This window comes from Carassius carassius, chromosome 18, assembly GCF_963082965.1.
Source record: "Carassius carassius chromosome 18, fCarCar2.1, whole genome shotgun sequence".
Lineage (NCBI taxonomy): Eukaryota > Metazoa > Chordata > Actinopteri > Cypriniformes > Cyprinidae > Carassius > Carassius carassius.
Genome location: NC_081772.1, coordinates 31,578,936 through 31,598,339, shown reverse-complemented (window position 1 = coordinate 31,598,339; position 19,404 = coordinate 31,578,936). Strand labels below are relative to the sequence as shown.

General features: G+C 43.2%; 1 protein-coding gene and 2 non-coding genes across 7 annotated transcripts; 2 read left to right on the top strand and 1 right to left on the bottom strand.

Moving 5' to 3' along the window:
• Position 1: 1 nt before the first annotated feature.
• Positions 2-8,963, bottom strand: LOC132092797 (uncharacterized). 5 transcript variants are annotated; one of them, XM_059499196.1, is made up of 12 exons: positions 8,680-8,963; positions 7,876-8,059; positions 7,448-7,667; positions 7,062-7,335; positions 6,808-6,985; positions 6,608-6,684; positions 6,324-6,504; positions 5,944-6,192; positions 5,680-5,851; positions 5,211-5,268; positions 5,120-5,153; positions 2-159 (listed from the first exon to the last, which is right to left on the bottom strand). In XM_059499196.1, exons 1-12 carry the CDS (start codon positions 8,950-8,952, stop codon positions 2-4), a joined length of 2,058 nt encoding a protein of 685 aa, XP_059355179.1. In that variant the 5' UTR covers positions 8,953-8,963. The 5 variants fall into 5 exon arrangements, with proteins under 5 accessions (XP_059355179.1, XP_059355177.1, XP_059355178.1 ...); XM_059499194.1 differs by having other exon boundaries at positions 5,120-5,268; XM_059499195.1 differs by having other exon boundaries at positions 5,120-5,268; positions 7,909-8,059.
• Positions 8,964-16,715: 7,752 nt separating this feature from the next.
• On the top strand, positions 16,716-16,797 carry trnas-aga (transfer RNA serine (anticodon AGA)). The gene has a single exon. It is a non-coding gene; the product is annotated as a tRNA-Ser (tRNA).
• Positions 16,798-19,135: 2,338 nt separating this feature from the next.
• Positions 19,136-19,217, top strand: trnas-aga (transfer RNA serine (anticodon AGA)). Its single transcript has one exon. It is a non-coding gene; the product is annotated as a tRNA-Ser (tRNA).
• The last annotated feature ends 187 nt before the right edge of the window (positions 19,218-19,404 follow it).

The window sequence follows — 19,404 nt, the reverse complement described above, 5'->3', positions numbered from 1 at the left end:
ATCATGACACACGCTGGGCAATCACCTCTTCTTTGGAAGGTTTTTCATACTGTGATGACAGAGGAGGTGGAATGGGGATTGCATGCAGCTCTTCTGCATATGGCTTGGGGTCCACAAAGACTTTATGTAACAGAAGGCTCATAAGGTCATCGACATAGTCTGTAAAAAACAGAATACTGAGTCACTCTATGGTGTTACATAATTACTGATAAATAATCTACCTTTGTTTTATAATTAACATTTGTGTAATATTTATTTTGTAATATAGAAAACAATGAACAGATAAGGTCACTTCCTGTTTGTTGTTGGCGGCTGTACTGCGTTTGAGCTCCGTCACTATATTCTTTTCATTGACTATTTTTAACTCAAAAATCAATTGTATACATCATCGTTTCCGTTTATATAACGTGTGAATATATCCTCTATTGTATTCTACAACAAAAACAATCAGAGCGCCTCGCTATCACTAGTTTTATTTTGATCTCCCGGGTCCGCTATTAGCTTTTAGCCCGTTAGCATCAGCGGCGTGGTTGCAGCTAACTGCGCTAACATTGCTAATACTCTATTCACACACATTACCACTGCTGTACTCACTGTTACTTGCTTTAATGGCGGATGAATGTCTCCACTCTGTGCAGCTCGAGCTCGAGGCCGTGGGAAAGCAGATTCGCGACCTGGAGGTGAGGCAGGCCCAGCTGAGAGAGCGGAGAACCGCGCTGGAATCATCCCGGGCTGACGCTCACAAGTCCGGGGTAAGTATACAGCGATCTGTTAACAGTCCCACCACGTCTACTCCGTGTGTTTCTCTGCACAGGCCCGGTGCACCCAGGACGCGATCTTCCCAGATGTCCTTCACTGCGACGCCGGGACACCACGGACCCTGGGTGCATCCACAACGGAGGACGTGAGCCGGGTCCCGGGCGACGACTTCTCCCCCTCCTGCCTTCGACATCTCCATCCGGAACCGCTTCGCTCCCCTCCGCGAGACAGGACGCGACGCTGTGATCATCGGAGACTCCATCGTCCGACACGTAAGTGCTACGTTAGCCGAAGGTAAAGTGCACACTCATTGTTTGCCTGGTGCTCGTGTTCTCGATGTTTCTGCGCAGATACCCGCGATCCTGAAGGTCGACGAGAGCCCTAGAGCGGTCGTGCTTCACGCCGGGGTTAATGACACCACGCTGCGGCAGACGGAGACGCTGAAGAGGGACTTCAGCAGCCTGATCGAGACGGTTCGCAGCACGACGCCCGCGGCGACGATCGTCGTGTCAGGACCACTGCCCATGTATCGACGAGGACACGAAAGGTTCAGTAGACTTTTTGCTTTAAATGAATGGTTGTTGTCATGGTGTAAAGAACAGAAACTGCTATTTGTTAATAACTGGAATCTTTTCTGGGAGCGTCCTAGGCTGTTTCGCGCTGATGGATTACACCCCAGCAGAATCGGAGCGGAGCTGCTCTCTGACAACATCTCCAGGACACTTCGCTCCATGTGACTAGTAAGACAATTCTCTAATAACTATTATGATGAGTTTTGTTCCACCCGCTTAAATGATAAAAGTACTTGTGCTGTAAAAACTATTAAGACTGTGTCTGTTCCCCGAATAGTGAGGTCAAAATATAATGTAGGATCTAGAAAAAATCTTATCGTAATTAAACCAGAAAAATGTAAAGTAAATGAACAAAAACAATTTTTAAAGTTTGGGCTTATAAATATTAGATCACTCACACCCAAAGCAGTTATTGTAAATGAAATGATCACAGAAAATAGTTTTGATGTACTCTGCTTGACTGAAACCTGGCTAAAACCAAATGATTATTTTGGTCTAAATGAGTCTACTCCACCAAACTACTGTTATAAGCATGAGCCCCGTCAGACTGGTCGTGGAGGAGGTGTTGCAACAATATATAGTGATATTCTCAATGTTACCCAGAAAACAGGATACAGGTTTAACTCTTTTGAAATACTTCTGCTAAATGTTACACTGTCAGACATGCAAAAGAAATCTAATGTATCTCTTGCTCTGGCTACTGTGTATAGACCACCAGGGCCGTATACAGAATTCCTAAAAGAATTTGCAGATTTCCTCTCAGACCTTCTAGTTACAGTTGATAAGGCGCTAATCATGGGAGATTTTAATATTCACGTTGATAATGCAAATGATACATTAGGACTTGCGTTTACTGACTTAATAAACTCCTTTGGAGTCAAGCAAAATGTCACCGGGCCCACTCATCGTTTTAATCATACACTAGATCTAATTATATCGCATGGAATCGATCTTACTGCTATAGATATTGTACCCCAATGTGATGATATTACAGACCATTTCCTTGTATCGTGCATGCTGCGTATAACTGATATTAACTATATGTCTCAGCGTTACCGTCTGGGCAGAACTATTGTTCCAGCCACCAAAGACAGATTCGCAAATAACCTGCCTGATCTATCTCAACTGCTATTTGTACCCAAAAATACACATGAATTAGACGAAATTACTGACAACATGGGCACTATTTTCTCTAATACATTAGAAGCTGTTGCCCCCATCAAATTGAAAAAGGTTAGAGAAAAACGTACTGTGCCATGGTATAACAGTAATACTCACTCTCTCAAGAAAGTAACTCGTAGTCTTGAACGCAAATGGAGAAAAACTAACTTGGAAGTTTTTAAAATTGCATGGAAAAACAGTATGTCCAGCTATAGACAGGCTCTAAAAACTGCTAGGGCAGAGCATATCCACAAACTCATTGAAAATAACCAAAACAATCCAAGGTTTTTATTTAGCACAGTGGCTAAATTAACAAATTACCAGACGACACCTGATTCAAATATTCCACCAACGTTAAATAGTAATGACTTTATGAATTTCTTCACTGATAAAATAGATAACATTAGAAATACAATAGCGAATGTAGATTCTACAGCGTCTAACACTTCAGTTTCATCCATCGCACCCAAAAATAAACTGCAGTGCTTTACAAATATAGGACAGGAAGAGCTAAATAAACTTATCACTGTATCTAAACCAACAACATGTTTATTAGATCCTGTACCCACTAAATTACTAAAAGAGCTGTTACCTGTAGCCGAAGAACCGCTTCTCAATATCATTAACTCGTCGTTATCTTTAGGTCACGTCCCAAAACCATTCAAGCTGGCGGTTATCAAGCCTCTTATTAAGAAACCAAAACTAGATCCTAGTGTACTGGCAAATTATAGGCCTATTTCAAATCGTCCATTTATGTCTAAAATTTTAGAAAAAGTTGTGTCTGCTCAATTGAGCACCTTCCTGCATAAAAATGATCTGTATGAAGAATTTCAGTCAGGTTTTAGGCCCCACCATAGCACAGAAACTGCACTTGTTAAAATTACAAATGACCTGCTTCTTGCGTCAGATCAAGGCTGCATCTCATTTCTAGTCTTACTTGATTTTAGTGCTGCGTTCGACACCATAGATCATGACATACTCATAGATCGATTACAAAACTATACAGGTATTCAAGGGCAGGCTCTAAGATGGTTTAGATCCTACCTGTCCGATCGCTACCATTTTGTTTACTTAAATGGGGTGTCATCTCATTTATCATCAGTAAAATATGGAGTGCCACAAGGATCCGTCCTAGGTCCCCTTCTATTTTCAATATACATGTTGCCCCTTGGTAATATTATTAGAAAATACGGAATTAGCTTCCACTGTTATGCTGATGATACTCAGCTATATATTTCAACGAGACCAGATGAAACTTCCCAATTATCTAAGCTAACAGAGTGTGTTAAAAATGTAAAAGATTGGATGACAAATAATTTTCTCCAATTAAATTCGGATAAGACAGAGATATTAATTATTGGACCAAAAAACACTACACAGAATCTTGTAGATTACAATCTGCAACTAGACGGATGTACTGTTACTTCCTCTACAGTCAGAAATCTGGGTGTTATATTAGACAGCAATTTGTCTTTTGAAAATCATATTTCCAATGTTACAAAAACCGCATTCTTCCATCTTAGAAACATTGCCAAGCTACGAAACATGTTATCTGTTTCTAATGCAGAAAAGCTAGTTCATGCATTCATGACCTCTAGACTGGACTATTGTAATGCACTTCTAGGTGGTTGTCCTGCTTCGTCAATAAACAAGCTACAGGTAGTCCAAAATGCAGCAGCTAGAGTCCTTACCAGGTCAAGAAAATATGATCATATTACCCCAATTTTACAGTCTCTGCACTGGCTACCTATTAAGTTCCGTATCTGTTACAAATTATCATTACTTACCTATAAGGCCCTAAATGGTTTAGCTCCTGCGTACCTAACTAGCCTTCTACCACGCTACAACCCATCACGCACCCTAAGGTCACAAAACGCTGGACTTTTGGTAGTTCCTAGGATAGCAAAGTCCACTAAAGGAGGTAGAGCTTTTTCACATTTGGCTCCCAAACTCTGGAATAGCCTTCCTGATAATGTTCGGGGTTCAGACACACTCTCTCTGTTTAAATCTAGATTAAAAACGCATCTCTTTCGCCAAGCATTCGAATAATGTATCTCTTAAATTGTGAGTGTAGTTGCATCTGCATTTTTATTCTTTAGCTTGGGTTAAACTAATTTTACTTTGTTGGATCAGCAGCTATGCTAATGATGTCTCTATTTTGTTTCTATGTTTTGCCACGGGATTTACATCCCGTGGTAACTAGGATTTACACAAGCTCCAGTCTGGATCCAGAACACCTGAGAAGAGATGATGCTGACCCTCAGAGGACCCCAGATGATGCTAACCTTGAATCAACAAACAGAACTAACAATTATTGCTACATGTGTGACTGCATCCTATAATTACTATTAATTAATAATATTGATAGTTCATCATCTAGCTGACTACGTCTTGTATTATTATTATTTTTCTAAAATCCTGTCAAACGTGCACAAACTACTAGCTACTACTAAATATTGTAGAAACATAATTTTCTGTAAAGTTGCTTTGTAATGATTTGTATTGTAAAAAGCGCTATACAAATAAACTTGAATTGAAAAAATTGAATTTATAAATATTTTTTGTAAGCTTATATTTATTTTATTATAGCTTTTTTTTATATATTATTGTTAATAAAACAAACTTACTGTATGTTGGTTCTATTTTCACTGGCTTTGCTGTGCATTCCCCTTTTTTGGACTTTGGAAAAACGATCTTATACACAGCCTGTCCTTCAGTTGTTGTTGCCTGCTCACGGTTAGCATTTTCATTATAGTGCATTGCTGCAAGATACAGCCTGTAATCAGTGCACAATCCATAAAATATGAAGATTAGTAGACTGTGTTGTGACAAATAAACAAACAATTCAGAATTAGAGACAAATGTTCAATCCATGATTATAATGGTTTCTTTCTTGCAAGAAAGGCTCACAGTCGCACAGTCAGTCAAGAGAATGTGAGTGCTCGCCAAGATGGGAGGCTTTATAGCTCTTTATATCTCTGCTACTCATATCATAGATAACATACTGTAGGGCCACAGGCAAGGCTCCTAACCTATTTATCCTTTTTCTTACTTATTAGGAAAGAACATTATTTATTATAGGGAAAGATCATTAATATTAATAAAATAATGAATAAAAAAAACATTTCCATAACAATTGTTAGAAACAATGCTTATAAATATTACTGAATATGTCAAAGATTATTACCTGCACAACATTCCTATGAAAGGGAAAATCACGTTCTTTGGGGCAAAACGCAAAATCAGACTGTGGAAAGCCTCCAGTGATGACGTCTGAAAGTTGTGGCTGAGCTTTTCTATATCCTTGAGAACTCTCTTGTTGTATAATAGCTTTTCCACTTTATGGAGCGCTATTGATCCTGTAACCAAACAGATAAAATATGAAGAAAATCTCAAAATTTTACTAGTTTACTGTCATTTTATTGTCATTTGTCTCTCTATACAGTCATACCTGGTTGGATCCATTTTTTTGGATCCCTGGAAACTTTGTCTGGGTGTTCACACTTGGGGAAGAGGTGGTTCTCATGAACATGTACATTTTGGATGTGGTTCTGCAGTGAATTCCACTTCGCCACCTTTTCTGGCCCAGACTCAGAGGAAATCGCACTCCAGTAAACATGGTTTTTGATGCTGTGCAACCATTTTTTCAGCACCTCACAGTCCTTCATTTTTGAAAGTTTGTCAAGTTTCTTAGATAAACCTGTACAAAGTAAACGCTTGGTTGTACAATCATTATTTCAAGATAATCAAATTACCACAAAAATAAAAATGTACATGTTAGGTTGAACAATTAACTGAATAAGAATCGATTAATAATACAAAGATAATAACCTTTCTCAAAGTGCCACACGTCATAGAACTGAGTGATATTGCGGTCCCTCAGGTACTTCTGAATCTGCGGATGGCGATCGGTGACGATGTAGTCAACAGCTAAACCATTAGACTCGAGCTTATCGAGACAACGCTTCAATCCCTCCTTTTCCATATGATAACTTCCACCAACCTCGTTGTTCTGTTGTTGGGTACACAACATTTCAAATGTATAAACAGAGTAGAGTATAAACAATAACAGATAAAAGAAAATGTAACTTTTTTTTAAATGCTTAATTACTAACCTGAACTAGTTGAAGATCCAGAATTTTGTTGGTTTCCATGTGCATAATGGTGTAGCTGCCAAATTTTGCTGAGTGTCCTATTTTAAACATCATAATCATATATAGAACATTACTGAGAACATCAGTATCATAATATTTTAGGAAAACTCAAAGACTATAAAATAAACGGCGTGATTTTTTTTAATATACTGTAAACGTACCTGGCGTGTCAGCACGCATATCTCCAGCCACAGCAACATTTCCTCCCTCTTGCAGCTGTCTTATAAGATTCAGTTGATCTTGGTTCCACTTGTGTATTATGGTAGGCTCAATGAAATTCCTGGCATGAATCCTAAAAGTTACGAAATGCATCATCTGGAGCTTCATGGCCTTGAAAATCTATTAACATAGAAATCATACAGTACATACATACTGAAACAGTATTTTTTTGTGAATTTTATTGTAATTGTAATACCTTCTCTAGTTGTTTAAAAGATCCACCGGTAAAATACGTTGCAGCAGACAATAGCAGGTTTCCAAGTGGGGTACTCCCTACAATGGGCTGGCTCTGCCACTGTCTGTAGTAGTTACACTTTTCACAAAGCTGGGTGAATGCAACAAAAGTCCCCCTTCGTCTGCTCTGGACAACACACTTTGTCTTACAAATTGGACAGGACACAAACAGCTCTCGAAGACAGCTTTCAAAAACAATGTATTTGTTATCGCTGTGGTCGGGCTGTGGATCTATCCTAAGGCAATATAAAAAGAATAAATATTAGGAAGTTGCTTTCATGTTTTATATATTTTTTTAAACACAAATGTATTGGTAAAAAAGTGTGTAAATATGTATTTATATCTTACGCCAATTCGGATTCTTCAGTAACAACAGAATCTGGGTTATATGTGGAATCAGTGGGTTCGACATTTAATTCTGATTCTTCTTCCTCATCTAACACCAGACGAGGTCTCTTACTGGGCCTGAAGACTGAGCCCCTTACTGGTGTTGAAGACAGCTGCACATCAGGAAACATCTCAGTTGTTTGGGTGCCCACATCATGACCATAATATGTTGCCTGAATGCCTACAAGTACAAAAAAAAGTAAAAAATACAATAACTCATAACCATCTGTCATGCTATTACAATTTTTTTACAGTGAGAAACATAAGCCACTTTCTAATACACATAAGTTTCAGTAGCCGGTATAACAAATATAATAAAAAAAGACAATATGTACTAGAACTGCATATGATAAAGTAACACAAACACATTTAATGTCTGTATTTCATACCTTTGCTCCTTAAGTGGAAACTGCTCAATGTACCCATTGAAAGTTGTGTGCCCACTGATCGCATCTTTGGCTTTATCTCTGTGGCTACAGTTTCGGTCTCTATAGGGTCTGACTGACATCCAACTTCATGAAGTGTAGATGTAGTGGGGAGCTCTTGGGAACTCGAACCCTGCTGAGATGTTGTCTGTAAGAAATAATGACAATATGTAATCAATGATCAAATTACAGCTTAAAACATACATTTGACATGTAAAATAGTAGGAAAAAATTAATTACTGGATAATAATCATTGGACCACAAAAAAAAAGCTTCATAAGCAAGAATTTCATATAATTGTTCTAACAAATTATATTAGTCCTCAAAGGGATTTTTTTTGATTAAAGAGTGAAAATCGGTACTGAATAGAATCATTACTTTTGTATTTTTAGAACGCTTATAGCCAAATATCTGTCGCTATAACTATTAACCCAAAACGAACACTAAACATTGGCTTTACTATAGTAGCCAAATCAAACACAGAACCATGTTTAGCATGCCTGTAGATAAACAAACATGTAGATAAACAATACATAAACGCTCTAATCAAATAATGATATACACTAATTCCAAGTTCGCGGTTGAGATTAAGAAAAAAAGTTTGTAACGTTAACGTTAGGGGTTTGTCGAATGCATGAATGAGCATTTAACAAACTGGTTTGCTGAGCCAAACAGCGTTGTTATTTGTTCACTTCCTTGATACTATGTACAATAAGCAATACAAACTATTACAGTAAAACACATCGACGAAAAATAAGTCATACTTACAGGTTGTGGCCCGTAAACAGCTTCTGTTTTTAAAGTTGGAACTGCTCCATCTTTCAGGACAAGCCGTTGGGCGAATCCTGCATTGAACTCGCGAAGATTGTGGAAGCTTTCCTCCGTAAAATGAGCAGCACAGAGAGCGAGATTTGGGTAATAATTTTGAGGGACCGAGTTAAAAATAAATTTTAACCATTGATCCCTAACTTCCCCGTCCCTAGGAAGGCTGAACAAAGTGGACCTGCAATCCGGATGAAAATAACAGCGTTTCGTCGGCATCGCGTCAATGACACTCCAGCATACAACAACTCTTCTCAATCTCCACAGCAATATAAAATGGCCTCGCTCCCCACTCCGCCCCCCCTAATTTATTGTTCTCGGAGGAGGGGTTTTGGGCTTAGTGACGTCAGCAACCCTGGAGGAATGTCGTGTAGTCCCTACCGGCCGTTTGCTGTAGTCCTTAGAAATGGATTTCTTTAAAAGCATCTCCCTTTGCTTAAAACTTTGAACGTTGTAACTTTGCAGATATTGTTTATGCTCAAACAGGAACATTACACACTAGCTAAAGTTAGAAAAGTGAAATCGTGTTTTATCACCCCTTTAAATCTTTTACTATTCCAGGTATTCATTAAATATCTAGTTTTTTCCCCCTTTCTTACTTTATATACAAACACAGTTTTTATAATTATACATCAAAAGCTATTTGCAATTTTTTGCAAGTAGGAACATATTTACTGCAGAAAACTATTAACCTGCCACATATTTCACCACTTAACATGTCTGCTTTTGTATACTTGATGTGAGTCTTTATATATATATATATATATATATATATATATATATATATATATATATATATATATATATATATATATATACTGAATATGTGTGTGTGAGTGTGTGTGTGTATATATAAATATAAAACTCCAATAAACTCCTTTCTACTGTTGCTATATTAACACATATTTAACCACATTGATTTGTTCCCCATTATTGTTCAGATATGACCAAAACAGGCAAATCCTCTGCTTATTGGAACGACATCTGCCACAGGTATGCCCAGGGCACCTTCCAGTTCAGTACAGGACAAAGGCCTGGAAGCAGAAAATGGAAGGAGGTCCTGGAGCGGATTGATGCCTGTCCCCTGCAAAGGGGGAATAAGGTGGACCTGTTTGGCAGGCACATAGTGTGCACTTGTGGGTTCCATAAGGTAGGTATATGATATAATATATCAAAGGCATGATAAGTCCCTGTATCATGTAATACACTATTTTATGCACCAACCCCTGATATATTCTCAGAATATATTCTCAGTACAGTTCTGCAGAGTAATTGGTGTAATTATTTAACATGAATAGTAAGACCTTCTTTTGTTCCTAATATTAATTTTCTCCCAGTCAACAGATAAGGTCTTGATTGAGTCAGGGCCTAAGGTAAAGGCAGGCGGCAGCTCAGAGGAGACCGGGACATCACAGGAAGTACATGGGGTGAAATTTTCTCTGTGTAGTGTGGTTGTGGAGGCAGAGAAGTTCTCCGAGCACCTCTCTGACCACCACGTTGAAGAAAGGTGTGACAGCTGTGGGGTCAGGGTCCAGGGTGCCGTCGGACTCCTCCAACACATTGAGTTGAGCCATTATGGGGCTCTATTGGCTCCACGTGTCAGCCCTTCAAAAAATCCCACACCATCTCCTTGCCCCTCACCATCTCCATGGCTGCCTCCACCTCCACAGCACTTGCCGTCTCCAATGCCAGTACCAGTGTCTCCATCCCCAGGGCCCACTCCATTCCCACACCACTCTCCAGCTCCAAAGCCCTGACCACCACCTCCACGGTGCTCTCCATCTCCACAGCCCACTCCATCCTCACATCCAGTACCCTCACTGCAGCCTACACTATCTCTGCCTCAGGCTATTACTGACTGGGAGAGCTTTCTTCCCAGTCAGTTCAAGAGAGTCCTCCAGCCAGCAGATTGGGTGTGGATTGCCAAGTGCCTCTATGAGCCCACAGGGCAGCTGAGGCAGAAGATCCAGGTGAACTGGTTTTATCCATCGATGCAGCCCAAGCCATGTCCTCCTGAGCCCGGGTGGTACTTCCGACAGAGGATGTTCTTGTGGGCACCAATGACGATGTGGGGCATTCCTCTTAAATGCCCACAGTGTGGCCGGAAGATGCACCATTCAGGAATTTACCCGAAGGTCAGGGAGGTGATTGACATGGATAGCCGCTATTACCTTGTGGGTGGGGACTATCCACGCTGCAGTGCATGCAAGTTGCCAGTATGCCCATGGAGCCAGGACATCCTTTCACAACTGGATGTGGCACACAGGACCATGTTTCCAGCGGTGCTGACCACTCAGCTAGCCCTGGACAGGAAATGTGTGACTTTCCTCAGGCCAAAGACCAGTGGTAACAGTTCCTCCTACTTCCAGTCAGCAGTAGAGGAAGCCCACAGTGAGGAGTGGGCATGACGCACCATCCAGTACCTCTCTGATTGTGAGCATCATTTGAGAAAGGTTACCCTGGTCCAATCTGCAACGGCACCTGCCTTTTCTGCACCCGCACCCTTCAGGCCACTTCCACTCGCCCAGTGGTTTGAGACTGTCCACTCCAACGATATCCTCAGCCATTTGGACGAGATGAAGGGGGTGATTACCTCCACCTATGGCCGAATCCTGAAGATGGATTCTACAAAGAAGGTACAATACATGAAGGTTTCAGCATGAGGTTTATTTTCAGCCAGAAAGAATTTCAACATGATGAAAAATGTTGTGTTATATACATTTGTGTTATATATATATATTATAATGTACCATAACAAATCAAAGAAAATGTATAATTAAGCTTGTCAGAATGTCTTTATTTTTCCTTCTTTTTGTTTTTCATATCACCAAAAAGCTGGCTGGTGGCATTGGGGACACGGCTTCATGGATGACCAACATTGGCAATGAGCTCGGCCAGGTTCTGAACAGTGTTCTGACAACAGCTGAAGGCGCAGGACTGGAGGAGCTGTGCCAGGGCGTCGTCAAACGCTACCAGAATGCTGGCGAGCCAGAGCCTGAGGTCATCTATGTTGACCGGGATTGCTGCAGTCAGTCAGGTGAGATTTTCAAATTACTACTTTATCAAATGTGCACTGCAATATATTTTATAAAAGTTAATAGTGGTGTAAAAAAGTTCCCCTTTCCCTATTGGTGATGGTAATTAATTAGTATTATTTTTACAGCCAGTGTATTAAAAATTTTAATAAATTCTATTGACTGAAAAGTATGTTTGAAATTAAATCAAATGAATGTTTTTTATTTTTCTCCTCCACAGGTGCATCTTCAGTGTTAAAACTTTTTCGGCCATGGAAGTCTATTGTAAGGCTAGATATCTTCCATTTTATGAGAAGATTCAACTGTGGCCTTACTACAGAGCACCACCCTCTCTATGGTACCTTTTGTTCAAAACTTTCCTCCTGTATCTTTGAGTGGGATCAGGAGGATGTGAAAGAACTTGAGGCTGCCAAGAGAGGGGAGTGGAAGTGCAGCCATGGTGGAAAGGCTCCCACTGAGGCTCAGCTCATGGCCAGCATCAGCCCAGGTGAACTCGCGAAGCACTGTAGGCGGCGGACACGCAGGGCTGAGGAGATCCGGGCCATGATTTCAGGGCTGCAGGAATCAATGTGGGAGCTAACTGACACTACAGGGTTTCGCCTGGTTAACCCTGACAGCATGCACCATGTCTGGGAGATGCAACAAAAACACCTCGAGTGCATCCAGGACCCTCCACATGTAGAGTTGTACACAAAGACGGGGACCCTCCAGAAGGGTGGCAAAGTCCTAAACGTGCTTAGGTGCGGCAGGGGGTCATCCTCGCTGGACAGTTTTCACCGCCACCAGTGTGCCTTCATTCCTGGTAAATTCTGAATATTAAATTGCAGTATGTTTTGTAGATTTTTATGTTGAAAAGATCGCTATTGTGTCATTAACAGAACCCTGGGTGCTACCTGGATTTGGCTTGTTTTCATGGAATTTACTATCAGTCTCATTATTATGTGTTACTGTTCTATAACTGTGTCATTAAATTTGTATGTCCTCAGTTTAAAATAATTGCTGACTAAATCTGTGCATTTTCATTCTTAGGATGGAGATGCAATGCCATGCACACACAAATGTACATGTTAGCGGGGGCCTCGAGGTGGAACATGAGCCGGGCAAAAGAAGCTGTATCTGTGGTGGGGGCCTCAACCCTAAGGACATTTGATGTCTGCACAATGTCTCATTTAAACAGCATGAGCCAACGGGTCCTTGGTCGGGCTTTGATGCCAGAATTTACCCCTCCAGGAAAACCCACTGGTAAGATATCTCACAGGAAAATGCTGAGCATTGGAGTATTTCTCTCTCTCCTGTGTTTGTTTGTTTGTGTGTGTGTGTGTGTGTGAGTGTGTGTGTCCTCTCCCCATTAACAATGTGGTACAAATTATTGCAGGGGAGCGCATTGCAGTGGAGTACTTGTTGGCCCAGTCCAATAGAGGCGACCAGTTGATTGCACACCACAATGACATGCCTGAAGTCCCCCCAGAGGAGCCTGAAGAGGATAGTGAAATTGACACGACTGTGTGCCATGCAGCTGACCTTAGGGCTGATGACTCTCCAGTAGCTGTCGTGCAGGCCCAGGTGACAAGTCAGGTGGGTGACACTGAACCCAAATCCCCAGATGAGGAGGACACTGAGGAAGAGGAGGATGACACTGCAAGTCCTAGCACATCAAGCCAGGTAATATTGCTATCCTGTACTATTTTTTACTTAAAAAAAAATTTATCTGGTACAGTGCAAAACGCCTATTGTCACCAATGTGTAAAGTTAAAATATATGCATGTACAATGCAAAATAATTATTACAACACCGTATATGTTTATTGGACTGTGTTTGGCATTTTTCTCAATTTCCAGAGTACACAGTGTGATTCCAGAGGTGTCTTGGGCTGGGAGGCAGTTGATGCCCTGGCAGCCTACTTGGTTGGCCTAAACCGAACGATCACTGCCTTGTCATCACAAGAGGAGGCCCACATAGTCCAGCTGTACATGGCTCTGCATGCCATGGACAAGGTACCATCAAAATATAGCCAGAGGGTTAATAAGAAGGCTTTGACAGGACCTTGGAGAGCATCCAGGAAGCAGAGTGGCTCTGCTCCAGGACAGCAGGCAGCAGAGAGGTAATTTGACTATTTGGATCGTCACTAGTTTATAACCCAGTATACAGTTCAGATTATAGCATCTTTCTTTTCCATAGATTGGTCATGACTCATGGGCAGGCAGCTCAGGACCCTGAAGTCCACAGGGTCTGTGAATGTGTTTGCCTAAGGCTTTTGAAAGAGTTTCAGCAAGCACGGAACAGGCCCAGGGGCACACAAGGAAAAACTCTGCCAATTCCACAATCTATTGTGGTGGTATACAGCCACTTAAAACAGCTGATGGAGGACAGCAGAGAGGTTCTAAGACAGACTAACCTAGTTCTGGTCCCGATAAACACCACTACTGTCTCCTCGTGGTGAGTCTTCTTTTATGCGATACTTTTGCACAATCACAGTAGTATATCAAGATTGTACTTATAAAGCCTTCTTGTACATGCTTTTAAAAATGATGCTACAGGAAGTAAAGACAATGGGCTTTTATTCACTTAAATTGCTAATTTAAGATGAAGAATGTTTCTCTTGCAGGCTACTAAAAAGACAGAAACGTGTAGACAGAGACATGCTTCTGCAGGGTACTGCACTGCCCAAACAAGTATATTTGGCAAAGGAGGCTCTTCCTGAAGTGGGCGAACTTCCAGCTGTTCCTGCACAGCATGGGCATGAGGCCATGGTATTTCAGGATTCAGCAAATCAGGAGGGAGAGGCCTTCATTCGTAAGCGTATCTCCAACAGGTGCCCAATGCCCACCCCTCCTCCTGGATCTTACTCTGCATTTCCCATATACCCACCAGCACCACACTTTGCATTCCCCCCTGGGTCCTACCCACCCTTTCCCAGCTACCAACCAGGTCTACCACTGCCTCATTCTACCCAATTCCATCCCCCTCCCCAATTCCAGCCACCTTCCCAATTCCAGCCCCCTCCCCAATTCCAGCCACCTTCCCAATTCCAGCCACCTCCCCAATTCCAGCCGCCTCCCCAATTCCAGCCCCCTCCCCAATTCCAGCAGCCTAATACCTTGCCATCGTAAACTTGTCCCTCTACTCAGCCCAGGCAGCGCACATGGAGAAGGCAGAAAGCTGCTCAAGAGGATGAGGAGCGAGTGGCTAGAGGTGAACCACCACGGAAACTACTAGCAAAGGATATATATCACTATATCTGCAAGCAGTGTGGGCTGGCAAAAAATAAGACAACTGGCCACACTCAGCTGAAGGGCCGGTGGTATTGTCCAGCCTCAGGCCTCTCTGTTGCACAGTGGAGGCAGAATGTACAGGGAGTTCTTTGAAACTTTTTGAAGTTCTTTTTTTTTTTCATTGGTGTATATAGTAATGTATATAGTTAGGTTTTTATATAGTTGCATATGTTGTGCTGTGTGTGTGTTGTGCTGTGAACATTTTGTTTTTAGTTGCTGTTTCCAGTGTTTAATTTGCAGTGTTTGTAAAAAAAAAAGAAATACACAACTCTTGTGGTGTAATAGTAACACATCCACCCTTTGGGTGGAAGATTCCAGGTGCAAGTCCTGGCAAGAGTGTGTGGTGTGTTTGTCAGATTATTATTATTAATTTTTTTATTAAAAATATAGTCAAAAACCAATCAAACACTTTACTTAAATCCTTTGTGAGTGTTCATGAAGTTTGATGGATAATTTCTTTTTTCTTTTTCTTGCTTTCCCACCTTTCTCCTTCTCTTTTCCCTTTCTTTCCCCCTTGTAGTAGTCCCTTTTGCCTTGTTTTTGGCCGAGAGGTTAAGGCGATGGACTTGAAATCCATTGGGGTCTCCCCGCGCAGGTTCGAACTCTGCCGACTACGGGAGGGATTTGCAGTATTGCTTTAGCTTTCTGTGACGGTAATTGTGCCTTCTATGGTCCTTCGCTCTCTGTGCCATAACTGCTTCTAGCTTTCATCCTCGTGACACCTGCGTCTCTTCAAGGAAGCTTGTTGTAAAACTGCTGCTTTATAAAAGGTGAGAAGCCAGTGCTCCATAAGAGCCCGGATAGCTCAGTCGGTGGAGCATCAGACTTTTAATCTGAGAGTCCAGGGTTCAAGTCCCTGTTCGGGCGAAAGTCTGTCTGCTTTTGGCGGAGTCACCTTGCCCTCACTACGGTCCATCTCTTCTTCTGAATCTGTACTGGAGCGGTGTTCCTTCCTTCTCCCGGGGATCAGTGCATCTCCCTTGTTCGGCACACATGATTCTGATGGTCAGCCCTTTAGGAAAGAGTGCTCACGGAGTGAGTAGAATAAGAAAGACCTCCCATTTGTGCAGTGCTGTCGGTCCCCAGGGCCAGTACTGAAAAACCCCATTACATAGGATTAGACATGGCAGCCTGATTTCTCCTCAGTGGGACTGCTGTTTTAGCTGCTTCCAGGGCTAGCTTACAATCTCCGCTTGCTAGGTTGCAAGTAGGTCAGGCAGCAGTGTTACACACAACATGGCAGAAGGTGGTCTGCTTAATTCAAGTCCCTGTTTGGGCGAAGGTCAGTCTTCTTTTTGTAGGCCTCAGCTTGCTATCACTATGGTCCATCTCTTCTGCTGACTCTGTACTAGAGCGATGTTCCTTCCTGCTCCCGGGGATCAGTGCATCTCAATTGTTCGGCAAACCTGATTCTGAAGGTCAGCCCTTTAGGAAAGAGTGCTCACAGAGTGAGTAGAATAAGACAGACTTCCCAATTGTGCAGTGCTGTCGGTCCCCAGTGCCAGTACTGAAAAACCCCATTACATAGGATGAGACATGGCAGCCTGATTTCTCCTCAGTGGGACCGCTGTTTTACCCGCTTGCAGGGCTAGCTTGCAATCTCCGCTTGCTGACTGAGCTGGGTTGGTTGCAAGTAGGTCAGGCAGCAGTGTTGGACACAAACTGATCTACTCCCGTAGTTGTGGCCGAGTGGTTAAGGCGATGGACTAGAAATCCATTGCGGTCTCCCCGTGCAGGTTCGAATCCTGCCGACTACGCTGTTTGCTGAAGGCCATGAGGCAAAGCATCCATGCATTTTTCACGCTCCTCGCACTTATTTGCGAAATGTCCAGTCCCTCTTCGATGGACAAACACGCCGCTGCTGCTTCTTGTATCCGGGCTCCAGGGGTTCTCATGGTTGAGCCAGTGGCATGCCGTGACCGTATAGTGATTAGTATTCTGCTTTGTGGCCGCAGCAACCCCCGTTCGAATCCGGGTCACGGCAACCCTTTGCCGTTGAGTATACGGGAAGGTTGAAAAATTTTTACCACCTCATCTTTCTGCGTGATTTTGTTTCTGAAGCTTGGCCTGTGCAGGGCACCACCAGACAAGGGCGCTTGCTTTTTAACATTAGGCGTAGTCGTGGCCGAGAGGTTAAGGCGATGGACTTGAAATCCATTGGGGTCTCCCCGCGCAGGTTCGTACTCTGCCGACTACGGGAGGGATTTGCAGTATTGCTTTAGCTTTCTGTGACGGTAATTGTGCCTTCTATTGTCCTTCGCTCTCTGTGCCATAACTGCTTCTAGCTTTCATCCTCGTGACACCTGCGTCTCTTCTGGGCAGCTTGTTGTAAAACTGCTGCTTTATAAAAGGTGAGAAGCCAGTGCTCCACAAGAGCCAGGATAGCTCAGTCGGTAGAGCATCAGACTTTAATTCTGAGGGTCCAGGGTTCAAGTCCCTGTTCGGGTGAAGGTTTGTCTGCTTTTGGCAGAGTCACCTTGCTATCACTACGGTCCATCTCTTCTTCTGAATCTGTACTGGAGCGGTGTTCCTTCCTGCTCCAGGGTATCAGTGCACCTCCCTTGTTTGGCACACCTGATTCTGATGGTCAGCTCGTTAGGAAAGCGGGCTCACAGAGTGAGTAGAATAAGACAGACCTCCGAATTGTGCAGTGCTGTCGGTCCCCAGGCCCAGCGCTGAAAAACCCCATTACATAGGATGAGACATGGCAGCCTGTGTTTCTCCTCAGTGGGACTGGTGTTTTACCCCCTTCCAGGGCTAGCTTACAATCTCGGCTTGCTAGGTTGCAAGTAGGTCAGGCAGCAATGTGACACACAACAGGGCAGAACGTGGTCTGCTTAATTCAAGTCCCTGTTTGGGCGAAGGTCAGTCTACTTTTTGGAGGCCTCAGCTTGCTATCACTATGGGTCCATCTCTTCTGCTGACTCTGTATTAGAGCGATGTTCCTTCCTTCTCCAGGGGGTCAGTGCATCTTCCTTGTTCGGCACACATGATTCTGATGGTCAGCCCTTTAGGAAAGAGTGCTCACGGAGTGAGTAGAATAAGACAGACCTCCCATTTGTGCAGTGCTGTCGGTCCCCAGGGCCAGTACTGAAAAACCCCATTACATAGGATGAGACATGGCAGCCTGATTTCTCCTCAGTGGGACTGCTGTTTTAGCCGCTTCCAGGGCTAGCTTACAATCTCGGCTTGCTAGGTTGCAAGTAGGTCAGGCAGCAGTGTTACACACAACATGACAGAAGGGGGTCTGCTTAATTCAAGTCCCTGTTTGGGCGAAGGTCAGTCTTCTTTTTGTAGGCCTCAGCTTGCTATCACTACGGTCCATCTCTTCTGCTGACTCTGTACTAGAGCGATGTTCCTTCCTGCTCACGGGGATCAGTGCATCTCCCTTGTTCGGCAAACCTGATTCTGATGGTCAGCCCTTTAGGAAAGAGTGCTCACAGAGTGAGTAGAATAAGACAGACTTCCCAATTGTGCAGTGCTGTCGGTTCCCAGGGCCAGTACTGAAAAACCCCATTACAAAGGATGAGACATGGCAGCCTGATTTCTCCTCAGTGGGACTGCTGTTTTAGCCGCTTCCAGGGCTAGCTTACAATCTCAGCTTGCTAGGTTGCAAGTAGGTCAGGCAGCAGTGTTACACACAACATGGCAGAAGGTGGTCTGCTTAATTCAAGTCCCTGTTTGGGCGAAGGTCAGTCTTCTTTTTGTAGGCCTCAGCTTGCTATCACTACAGTCCATCTCTTCTGCTGACTCTGTACTAGAGCGATGTTCCTTCCTGCTCCCGGGGATCAGTGCATCTCCCTTGTTCGGCACACATGATTCTGATGGTCAGCCCTTTAGGAAAGAGTGCTCACGGAGTGAGTAGAATAAGACAGACCTCCCATTTGTGCAGTGCTGTCGGTCCCCAGGGCCAGTACTGAAAAACCCCATTACATAGGATGAGACATGGCAGCCTGATTTCTCCTCAGTGGGACTGCTGTTTTACCAGCTTGCAGGGCTAGCTTGCAATCTCCACTTGCTGACTGAGCTGGGTTGGTTGCAAGTAGGTCAGGCAGCAGTGTTGGACACAAACTGAGCAGAAATTGGTCCACTCCCGTAGTCGTGGCCGAGTGGTTAAGGCGATGGACTAGAAATCCATTGGGGTATCCCCGCGCAGGTTCGAATCCTGCCGACTACGCTGAAGGCCATGAGGCAAAGCATCCATGCATTTTTCACGGTCCTCGCACTTATTTGCGAAATGTCCAGTCCCTCTTCGATGGACAAACACGCCGCTGCTGCTTCTTGTATCCGGGCTCCAGGGGTTGTCTTGGGTGAGCCAGTGGCATGCCGTGATCGTATAGTGGTTAGTACGCTGTGTGGTGGCT